At 40.9% G+C, this 12196-nt stretch overlaps 1 protein-coding gene across 1 annotated transcript in view; it reads left to right on the forward strand.

Annotated features, from left to right (window-relative positions):
* plcl2 (phospholipase C like 2) overlaps positions 1-12196 on the forward strand; it is a 50993-nt gene that overhangs the window by 21246 nt on the left and 17551 nt on the right. The window contains exons 4-5 of the mRNA XM_073485081.1: positions 725-928; positions 5944-6019. Coding sequence (XP_073341182.1) covers positions 725-928; positions 5944-6019 — 280 coding nt within the window. The remainder of the gene's footprint in view (positions 1-724; positions 929-5943; positions 6020-12196) is intronic.

Consider the following 12196-nt stretch of genomic DNA (forward strand, 5'->3'; position numbering starts at 1 on the left):
ATCAAGTGTCATCTCGAACCTTTTTTTCTGTCTTGACATTGAGCAAGCTATGTCACCACAGGGATCATCAAAACAGTCTTTCTTTTATGGTCACATTCGAGTCATACTTGTGGGCTATAATCCTCCTTTGAAGTCTCTACGACAATTTGAGAAATGCTGTACTGGAGTGTCACAACAGCCTGGTTGGTCTCATGTTGTGTTTCTTCAGGCATTGTATTAGAATTTATTTTGGTAGCCCTGTTTATATTGCAGTCATTGTGTGATAACAAGACACTGGCCTTGAGACGATAACACATCTTGGCTGTCCTGTCACAGTTTGTCCCTCTGGTTGTTTATGAAGGGTTTAAATTTGGCCTTTCACAGGAAGGTTAGGATTTGTGTGATTTTGTGTGTGTGTGTGTGTGTGTGTGTTTGTTCAGTTTCCATGTGATACTGGTGTCAGTCCAAAAGGATTGAATGTTTATGAGTAGCTGACAAGTGCCAAGATGAAAGTTCTCACAGGTAATGAGTGAGCCTCCAGCCACTTCCTCTTACAGGGCGCTACTCTGAAGGGTTGTAGTTATTTATTTAATGCAGATCGCTACCAGATTGTAGCAACATGGAGTATAAAGTCTCTCCTTTTACTAATGGTTATAACATTAGACATGTGTTTTGTTTGGTATGCCAGTATAAACCAATATACCCGCATGCAAGCTCAGCTGTAATCCCTCCCTTCTCTCTGCAGAATGCCATTGTGTCCTTTAAAGAGCTGTGTGGCCTTTCAGCAGTGGCTAACCTGAAGCAGTGCATCTTGGCCCTTGCCCCAAGACTGACTGGACCCGATCACTGCCCCCTTCTGGTGTTCAACCTCACTGACCAGTACCCTAACTTGGAGCCCCAAGGCCTGCTACCAGAGGTCCTCAAGAAAGTTGTCACCACATATGAAATGGTAAGTGGCAGTCAGACAGAGTTGTTCACTTTATTTGCACAGCAATAATACCTGGAAGCAAAAGTGGTACAAGCAGATGAATCGGATAAATTACCATAATTATAAACAAAAGAGGAAGAGAGACATTTTTTTTACCCATGGAGGTAAAATATAAAAAGTGGATTTTACATTGAGTGATATAAAATAATAATGAGATCCAGTTCAGCAGACATGATTTAATCTGCTGATGTTTTGAAGGTTCTTTCTCGTCTCCTCATGGTTTTTGTGTGGGCAGCAGTGCGCAGAGAAAAAACTCAGCATTCCTATTTTATGAACTGTAGTTTAAGGGTGATTTGGAAAGGGTGTTATCTGTCCCTCTGTCTATGTATCCATCCATCAGAGAGAAAAAGAAGCCCTTACCAAGCACACTAGCTTTGAATTCAATTGAATCAATACCTTGGCTTTACTGGACTTAATTAGGACATACAGGGACGGTTAGGTAATGGAGGCTGGAGCTCTGTTAAGTAATAAAATCAATGTTCACAAGTTATGCAACATGCAATCGAGGCCATTCACAGACAACACCATTATCCTTAACACACTGTGTTCTCTTACATTGATTCTCAGCACATTTAAGCAAGTTGATTTTTCCACCTTTTTTCCAGGCAGGAGGCACAAATTCCTTGCAAAAATTCACTGGCCAAAGAAGGGCAACAGGTGAAATACTGAATAATTTTGCATTCACTAATTGGAGGATGTTTTATCAGATTTATCTCTGTCCTTTTGGCTGTAGCTAGGGGTGTAACAATTCACCGATATGAATCAGAAATAAGTTTCAAAGTTAAAGATACTACTTCATCGATACGTGGACCTCTGGAACGATCTAAATGTACTGTGAACCAGTTGATGGCTCGATTTTAAAGTTATGAATAGGTTGAGTGAAGCTGCCATGCTGCTACTTCCTCATAGCGTCTTCAAACTCTCATAAAAGTTAAAAGGTCAGTGCAAGACTGTCGCTACATTGGTCACAGTAACGTTAGGGTAGTGTTGCCTGCCCCCAGCCTGCCAGGTAAAAACAAAAGCAACACGTCCGACAATGCCGGTAAAGATTTCCAATGATAATGGTGTTACATATTTACATTATGTATAGAGCGAGAACACACTGTAAGGTGGAAACATATTGGTGAGAGCAAACATGGTGTTGCTAGCATCGTATTGAAGTGCCTTTTTTGCACATAACGAGAGGTGTGCACACCTGTGTGATAGGTGCAGAGAGATGTTTGAAATTTCACATGTAATTTAAGAAGCAGTGTTTTTTGGTGCATTTCATCCCTTGAGACTGAAAGATGAACATCTGAGGAAGGGGATGATACTGAGAGACTTAGATGCAGACCGATTAAGGTGACCCCTCTGCTCTATTCAGACTCTGGAGTGGAGGGCTAGTTAATTGGCCCTGATGGAAAGAGCGCCAGCAAAATTGAATTGGATGGAAGAAAGGGGAAATTGACGGGTGTTTGGGGACCAAAATCGAATAAATTAAGAGCAAGGGCTTAAGTGGTTTGAGGCTGCAGGCCTTGATCATCAGCAGAGTGCCAGAGGAGACGGGGAGCAGGAAGGTGCACAGCTGAAGGGGAGCTGACGGGTACAGAGGCATAAATGAAACGAGGAGAGCCAAACTTAAAGACTTGTAAATAATGTATGAAACAGTACAATTAGAAATTCAGGCACTGTGTCAAAATCCACCAGTGGGAGTAGCCAGGCTTTCGCTTCCTAATTGGCAAAAATAGAATCTGGGTCTCAATCCCTGTCCATTTGTGTGTAGAGAGAAAGTTAGAGAGACTCAGTATGATGCCAGCTTGTGGTCTTAGATAATATGGTCTGATTTCTTTTTTTGTTCACAATGGATAAAGTCAGAGCACTGTCTGTAAATAGAGCTGAGTTAGGAATGCACAATCCCTCAAACGCTGAACCAAGGAGGATACAGAGCCCATCTTAGTCATTGTTTTGTTTGACAGTAACAAATATCATCTTTTCTACGGCACTTGAATATATATTTGTTGTATGGATTATTATTCATCCTCACATTTCCAATGGCTTTGGATTCATGATTAAGGTATGTTGTGTTCAAAAAGTATTCCCCTTTATTTTTTACTTGCTACATGCACAGTGGTAGCACTAAGCTAACAACACCTTAAAAATAAATTAGCATTTGTATCTTTTGTTAAACAGGGGTAATGATAATAGAACCAAACATACCACTTACAAGAGATAGTCTTTAGTGTGCAAATGGGGCAAAGTCCACCCACTTACCTTAAAATGTTCCTTTAAATACATTTGAGATGCTGCGTCTGCCACCAAGATGGTAATTTCTTCTCCCATCAGGGAAGTAATCACAGCGTGTGCGACAGCTCTAAGTGCCGCAACTGCAGCTGCGGAGTGACAAACAGCCACAATCACTTAGTCATGACTGCTTGTAGCAGAGCATGGTGATTCACTGCATGTGTTTGTGAAACTGAATCTGCTCCCCCCATACATTACAAGACTTTATGGGATGGACTCAATGTAATCATGCTTAAAAAGGTTAGATGTTTATACATGTCTTAAGATAATCCTTCGCTTTGCCATGTCTTCAATAATCTTCTCAAAAATGAGATCTACATTGTGGTGATGTAATTTGAACATTTCATATTAGATCTCATGATTGTCTAGTGGAAAAAATAAATCAAATTTCATATGTTAATAATAAGACAACAACAAAAACAACAACAAAAAACAGTTTATTTGAGATCGTCTTCAGTACTAAAGCCTGAGTTGCTGATTATCTGTTTTCCTACCACAGTGCTTTTGAGGGATGAGTCTGGTGTTATTGTCAACACATCAGTGTTTTCCACACGTAGACTTTACTTGGATGGACTGGCCAGGCATATCGACAGCCACCTAAGTATATTTTTGTGACCCGTTTCAGCATTTTTTACTTTCATGTTTTTAGGTCCGTGCAATCGATTAACCATTGGAAAATCTGCCCCCTTAATCTTCACCTCCCATCTACTGACATTCACACATGCTCAGCAGGGAAACAGAGAGGGAGAGAGAGAAAGAAAGAGAGATGTTCTCTGGTGTTACGTCTCTCCTGTAACCACACTGACTGTGATGCAACCTCTGTTATTTAATATATGCCTACTTATGCTGTTGTGTTGTACAAGCTTGTAAGTGCCCCTGGATGTTACGATGTCATTCAATACCACATTGGTATCACTGGGCTACATAATTGACGACAAGCGTGCTCCTCACCCGGCTGACCCGCTGTTGTGAAAACTGAATCAGAGTTGACAAAATCCAGAAAGTGAGGTGTTTTCTTTTTTGGGCTAATAAAACATATTACTGACTAAAGAGAGACTACAGAGCAGACACATACTGGGAGAAAGAAACAGAAAGGTGAAGTATATGAATGCCCGTTCACTCTTGTTTAACCTCGGTTTCTGTCACTCTCCCTTGCCTCCTCCATTAGTGGGGTTCCTTTTCTTTTGCAGTGGAGAGTTTCCACAGTTATGCCAGTTGTTCCACCATTACCTGAGGATAGCAACCAGGGAAAACAATGCCTCTTCCTGTTTTGGTTGCATAATGGCAGCTGAGCTTCCTTTGTGTAGTCATTGTCCTTCATTCTTTTTTTTTTTTTTTTTTTCACGGCCATTACATTGTGTGGTCAGTATTTACTCTAGAATGATGAAGTTAAAGCAAATAGTTTTAAAGAGAAATATACAGTAGAATACCACCAGACATAATCTTTGATAAAACTAAGTTATGAGGGTGTTACTAATAACAACCATTCTTCACCTGTAATTCTGAAAGAAGTGTCCATACTTCACATTTGATGTTCACCTCGATGTTCCTGACACACATTACCCAACCCCACCTTCTCTCTTCTCTCGCTGAGCGGCCACAGAGCTGGCACGCTCCAGAGATCGATCTCAAGGGGCATGATGTTGGTCACTGCCCTTTTTTTTTCCAAGAGCGGCTTTGTTATGCTGAGCTTGAATTAAATGGTGTTTTTCTTTCCTTCCCTTCTGTCTTGGCAGCTGAGCAAGGCAGCCTGGCTCTGTGACATGACCTTGCTGTGCACTTAAGTCACTTAGGGAATGTAAAAGTCAATTATAACAATTCTGCATACACAAAGGCCCCAGTACCCGATAGGCACTAATTGAAATCAAAAGCAGAGCAACATTTGGCTATATATATCATCTCCCTCTCATGAAGCAATTAAGCTTTTACTAAGATAATCGGAGAGGAAGATCCAGATGGTCTGTCAGGCACCCTGTTCACTCAGTGCTTATTTACCTCTTTTTGTGACAGCCTACATATGCATCATTAACCTCATGAAACACCACTGTGCTGTTCGTCCTTGTGTAAGGAAACCAATTTTTTTTTTTAGGGCGCTGTGGGGAGGATGCAGTGTTGGCATTTAATATGTAAATGGATTTTCCTGAAGTCTTTGAGTCGGCCTTAATGGCCACCATGAGAGTTTTAACAGTCTGCAGGTCAGCAGAGTTTGTGCACTCAATTAAGGCCGAGTATAACACCACAGGAGCTAAACTTAGCATCTTTCACAGCTGCAATTTCACAGATAATACAGTAGTGGTCTGCTTCAGAATGACTCACATGCTTACGTTGTACTCTCCTCATAATCACATGACCTCGATTATCTGCCTTTTCTTTTAAAGACATACTTTCAAGTATCAGGATTGACTGTATTATTTTTCTCCTGAAGAAAGCTGTTCTTTTTTTAAGAAAAAAGCTGAACTTTTAATAAACATCCTAATTGCTTGTGTCTCCTTCCCTCTAATTTTGGCCTTAAAAAATGCAATTCAGCGACCACACCCACCGACGTGCCTGTAATAACAGCTTGTTTTTCTGAGCCCTTCCTGGATAGAGACAGCCGGTCACCAGACACAGACTGCTCCCTGCTTTATTGTGGGATGCCAGTTTTGCTGACGTGGAAAATAAAGGCAAATATGAAAAATATGTTTGTCTCCTTTCAGGTGATCCAGACCAGCAAGACTCTGCTAGAGACCTCTGAAGGGGTGTACGAGAGAATTCTACAAACACAAAAAGCAGGTAAGAGCTGGTCAGAAGTCTGAACTATAAAAGTCTGTTTCTTGGCACCATTAGACAACCCCTGAATGCTTTCATATGGCCACGCCATCCCTCTGAAACCACACCACACAGATTCCTCGATATGAAACTCAGTAGATCTGATTATGCTTTTATGCAAATCTGCATAAGTAGAATTACCATATGAGTCATGTTCAAGTCTGTGATCTAGTCACTGTTTACCGTTGGAACCCCTTGGTTCAGACAGGGGCGTTTAATCCAGACCAGTAACGGCCTCTGTGCTGTATTCTGATAATAAGGTTTGGTTTACACTATATCAAAGCTAACAGATGGCTGTCCGTCTATGGCTCTTCTTAGAGATGCACCGATTTATCGGCTGATATTTGCATCCTTGATCAGATATAAGATGACAATCACTGATGGCATCGACAGATGTTAACCTGTTGTGTCACATCAACTTGTGCTGGCAAATTCATAAATTTCTGGCTCGTGACATCCCTGCCATCAGTTTTTAAGCTATGTAGGGCCGGGAAATATATCAATATTTTATTGTCATTGTGATTTGACGTCTTAGATTTTTATATCGTTATATCATGATATTCTGAAGCCCTGAGGGACAAGGGAGAAACTTCTTTTTCTGGTGCTCCTTTTTCAAAGCTCTGAATTTTTTTTTTCATGTGTCGAGCCGAGTGAAAAAAAACGTTTTTCACGGGTGATTTTTTTTTTTTTTTTTTTTTTTTTTTTCCATGTCTCAAGCCGAGCAAATTTTTTTTTCACAAGTTTATTTTTTTTCCATGTGTCGAGCTGAGTGAAAAAAAGTTTTTCACGGTGAAATCTTTATTTTTTCCATGTGTCAGCCAAGTGAATAAATAGTTTTTCACGGGTGAAATCTATTTTTTTCATGTGTCGAGCCAAGTGAAAAAATGTTTTTTTTTTCATGTCAAAAAAAATCTGCACGGTGAATTTTTTTTCTGTGTGTGAAACCCAGTGAAAAAAAATTATTTTTTTCATTTTCAAAATGTATTTTTGTAGAATGTAGAATTTCACAACCTGTGCTTCCCTAGCTCTTCTCCAACAGACACTCCAAACTAGGAAACTTTCTAGCCTATTGTAACATAATGACTTAATGTGGTCAAGGGTACAGTAACTGCACTGCAAGGAAAAGTTTGACTGGCAGCTCATCAGTGAAGGCTCTGCTGGATACTGGAAGACGAACACAGACAAAGCCACAAGAGGGAAAATATTAGCACAGCAGACTGCTCTTTTCCTCTGTGTTTAATGTGGGATGTTTATTGTCAGAGGTCAGCCTTTATCCTGCCACAACTCTTAATGTAGCAAGTGTTGCATTCTATTCAGACTTTTGGTTAAAACCTGTTAATTAGAAGAAGTTCAATTTTTGATATTAATGTGCTTCATAATGCAGCACTTTCTGGCAATGAATCCCATCTAAGTAGCATAGAAGGCTAATTTATCTCAGAGTAAGCTGGCTGGAAGTGAGAGGGGAAGGGAGGGAAGGAAGACGTACCATCATTACCACGGCTCTGCTTTATTGGTTTTCAGATGGATGACTTATAAAATATTCAATTTCTATTGTCTCGGTACATCAGAGGACTGTCTTTTAACGAATGTGGATCAAAGGCTTCGTGCTGGTGTTTTTAGTTCGACCACCTTCCAGCCCTTAACAGTTACCAGCCATCGGCTTTGGAGAAAAAGATGTGCATTGTTTACTGGCATCAGAAAGATCCCTCAAGGCCTCTCTTCACATCTGGGCAGCTGCAAATCTAATTTTAGCCATTTTTTAATTTGGTTCAGAATCGGCTGCAGTGTGTGCAATTTCAAATGGCTTCTTTTTGAAATGAGAAAGTTGCGTCTGTGTGCTTTAATCATAATTACCCTGTTCATCTGTGCACACTTTGTCAGCATCTTTCTTATGCTTTTTGCAAGACCCCCTGCTGTTCTGCCAGCAGTTTACAGATGTGTAGTGCAGTGTTGCAGCATTCTCCTAAACCACTGAGTGGATGGGGTCTTTAAATGTTAAAAAAATAAATAAAACGGCTCCACATAGCTCGTCAAATCGATTTGAAAAAAGACGTTATTTACACCCACTTCAAACGTCTAGTGTGCTAACGCTTTTAGCTTAGCAGCTTAGGAAAATGCTGCAATGCTGTTATGCTGTGAAGCTCCAGAAATGTTTTGTCGACTACAAAACTTCCCCTTACTTTCCATCCACATGGGACTCAGTAGATAATGACTGAATTTCCATTTTTGGGTGAACTCATCCTTTAATTGGATTTTCTTTTTACAATATGTACAGAGTGCGAATGTGTTGGCTCAGAGCATTAATATCACACACTGTTTGATGCATGTGTGCATATTGTGCTGCTCTACTGTTACTGTCTCCTGTTCTACTTGTTGCTCATCTTCCCTGGGACTAAATCACTCTTTTGGATAATTCAAATTATTAAAGCCTGAAGGAGAGGTCTGTCAGACATTATTAGATCTTGTTCTACTTCATTACTTACTCATCCTCACCAAATGGCATTTCATTATCAGTAAGGCTCTGTTTGAGGGTAGATGCGAGTTAGACATTTGGAAACACAACAGGATCTGATGCAACTCTCCTTTGTGGTGTACAGTGAGAGCTCTAGCCCTAGTTAGCGTGAATCATTCTATTCTATCAAACAATAGTCAAACGAATAACGCAGCAGCGAAAAAAGCCCAAGTAGACCAAACGTCTTTGCAAAAGCTTGCACAGAAGCTTTGTGGGGCTTTTGGTCTCAAAGCGCTATTATATATGATTATCTGATATCAGCTGGAGAAAATTCAACAGCCAACAATTGCAAACTGGGACACAACAGATGGCAAACTGATGAACTTGAACATTGACTTATTTTCCATCCAGAACTGACATAATTTTATCCCAGTGGTGTGTGTGTGTGCGCGCTCAGTCTTCTACACGTTTGTCTTTCAGTGTGTGCATGTGGCATGGTTTCGCGTGCATGTCTGTTGTGTAGAAACTGGGTCAGTACAAACCCAATTCCCCCTTTACTGCACATGGAACGTTCAGCAGTAACAGCTATTAAAGTTGTGAATAATCCATCACTTCAGCTCAGACAGGGCCCCATAAAAAAGCCCCACACAAAGGCAGTGTCAGAGAACAAAGTCAGGTGTTTGCAGCTCAAACATGGATGTCATTTCCCTCACCCAGCACTCACTTAGGTTCCAATTAGCATTCAGGGCTGCTGGATGGCTGAACCTGCTGCAGACTAACAACATCAATGCAGAAGATGTTCTTAAATGCCAAGTGAAAAATGATGGTGCACAGAGTGGAGACAAAACAAAGAGCCGGTGTTTGTGTTATACAAGTTGTTTTATTGGTTTTCATGTTTTTAGGTTATTTTCTTGATGTCTTTTCAATTTTCTACCGTTTAATTTTTTGTAAAACATTTTGTGCTACATCTCCCCCTGTAAGGTGTGATACATGATGGTTCGTATTCCATCTGAAACGATTCGTCAAGTAATTTGACAATCAATAACTTGTTTGTTCTGAGTTTTCACCAAAATGTGCCAAGCATTCGTTGTTTCATGCTGTTTCAGTTGCATATGATAGTGAAACGAATCTTTGGGTTTTGGACTGTTGGTTAGTTGAAACAAGTAATCTGAAGATATCACCTTGGCTTCTGAGAAAGGAGTGATTTTGTGTTTTTACCTTCGCCAAACAAGTTATGGTTTCACCTGTGTCTGTTGGTTTGTTTGATGGTTTGTTTGTTGGTTTGTTGTTTTGTCAGCAGGATTACACAAAGACTTACTGAACCAACTCCATGAAACTTTGACTGAGGATGAGTCTTGGCCCAGAATAGACCGCATTAACTTTTTCGGATCCGGGTAAAGGGATGGATCCAGGACTTCTTTCTGCCTTTCTTTGAAATTACGAGATTTTTTTTTTACATTTTCGTTAAATTCTCAAGTAAAATTGCACAGATCTTGATGAAAAGTCAGGCATATTTAGGTGGCTGGTATCTGTGAGTGAGTGCGACACTGTTAGGCCTTGGCGGAGGTATGCGCTCTTCTGAGGACCACTCTAGTTTCTATTGGAGCTGACATGATTGGTCAACAAATTTGATGATCAGTTGTGGTCAGTTATCAGTTTTTTTCACGGCCATTTTTTTCCCCCAAAAAATTCAGATTTTTTTTTGCGTTCTGTTGAGAATTTATAATTTAAATGTTAGTCAATACATAAAATAACTAGCAGATTAATTAATCATGAAAATCATCAGTAGAATGGAGCCGTTTTTGTCATAATCCCTGATGGTTTACAGCTTTTCCTCAGTTCTCTCTGTCTGATAAAGTGCTGTATTGGTGGAACCCTCTGATCTGCCACTCCATACTGAAGTTGTTTCATGCTGAGACACACGAGCATCAGCTTGTACTGTACAGTTGCTGTCTTGCAGCATTACCTCACAGAGATCAATGTGAAATGCCTTGCTGAGAGCGAGCTTCCCCCTTTCTTGCCTGCCAGACTCCATAAAATGTTGCTAGGCAACCTCGTGTGTGTGTGTGTGTGTGTGTGTGTGTGTGTGTGTGTGTGTGTGTGTGTGTGTGTGTGTGTGTGTGAGAGATGGAGGAAGCTGTGCACCTTCTTGAGCACAGTCATGGTTCATGTGCACGGCAGCAGCAGCAGTAGCTCTGTAGTTGCAGATTAGTGACCTGAAATTGAAGAAATACTTTAACATGTCAGAACACAGGAAATTGTAAAAAAAAAAAAAAAAAAAAAACCCAGTACATGTGTGGTTTAGGAGCAGTTGTGTGATGTCCGGGTCAGAGATAAGTGCATTAGATCTGTTAGTAAGATCTTGTTTGAGGTTAGATTCACACCTGATAACTGGTGGCAGACTTGTTACACCAGCTAGCAGGCTCAGCCCAACCCTACACCTATTACGGCGATTTCACAAGAAGGCGGGTCTCTCGGTCGCGTGCACAGCGTGTTTCCATGGCAACAGCACCAACAGGGGCCAGGATCGACCGTAGCTGATATCAGAGCTTCAAGCGGAAATGTCTGTAGGAGTTTCCAGTGCAGAAGTGTGTTACGCAGTTCTGAGCTTTGTGCGTAGTAGGAACTCTGCTCCATCTCCCTTTGGTTTATTTACCTCACAGGCGGTGTTTGCCTGTTGCTGCAGTGTCAGTGCTGCACTGTAAAGCCTGCTCAACATTAAACATGCCTTACTCAGACTCAGTCATGCAAAGAGGTGGGGGGGAGGAAGAGAGAAAGGAAGAGAAGAGGTTGGAAAGCTCCTCAGGAGACAAATCCCTCCTCTGTTCGATGCCTTGATGCTAATCCACAGTGAAAGAACGTCATGTCTGTCTGCCTACACTGCGTCTCTCCTCTGCTTTTCTCTGTTTCCGGGGCTCCTTTATTTTGCCTCTCATCCTGCCTCACTGCTTCCTTCAACTCTTTGTTTTCCTCTCTGTCTTATGAGTTATCTTCTCTCTCTCTCTCTTTTTTGCACCAGTTCAACAGTTTTTGCCTGGTCCTGTCCCTCGACATCCCATCACTACCACTTTACTTTAACCTCCACTTGTAACATTTCCTCCAGTATTTAGATTTCAGATATGCGGTATGACTGTGAGGTAGGGGTAGACTGATTTATCGACCCTGAACGATTATCAGGGCAGACATTCAGCGTTTTCCAATTATCTGTCTGATTGCTGATAAAATAAACAAATTTAAACATGTGCTACTTTGGCTCTGATGCAGTATCCTCTCACAGTGTCCCACCTACCGATTTCATCACTGGTTGTTCTAAATTTTGACAGAATGATTTTCATTTTTACTGCAAATGAATATCTGTTTTCAGTCTCCTTGATTTCTAATAAGGCTATATTGGTCGACCCCTACTGTGAAGCATACAGGCGTTGTTGAAGGAGCTTAAGGGCACACATGCTCAACAAACGCAATAAAAATTAATGCAACACTGTGTGGATTGTGCAAACACATCAGAGCCCCGAGAGGAAACAGGATGCATCTTTGTGTGTTAGCTGTCAAATAAACGCCACTTTAATAGAAATGAGTTTGGTCACACTTCCTTTCCCATGATAATCTTGTTTTCATCCAGAAAATGGTGAGAAATATTAACGTTTTGATGGCAGGTGTTCGAACAGTTTAACTTCTTCACGCCTGAA

Source organism: Pagrus major, chromosome 17, assembly GCF_040436345.1.
Source record: "Pagrus major chromosome 17, Pma_NU_1.0".
In the NCBI taxonomy this organism is placed as follows: Eukaryota; Metazoa; Chordata; class Actinopteri; order Spariformes; family Sparidae; genus Pagrus; species Pagrus major.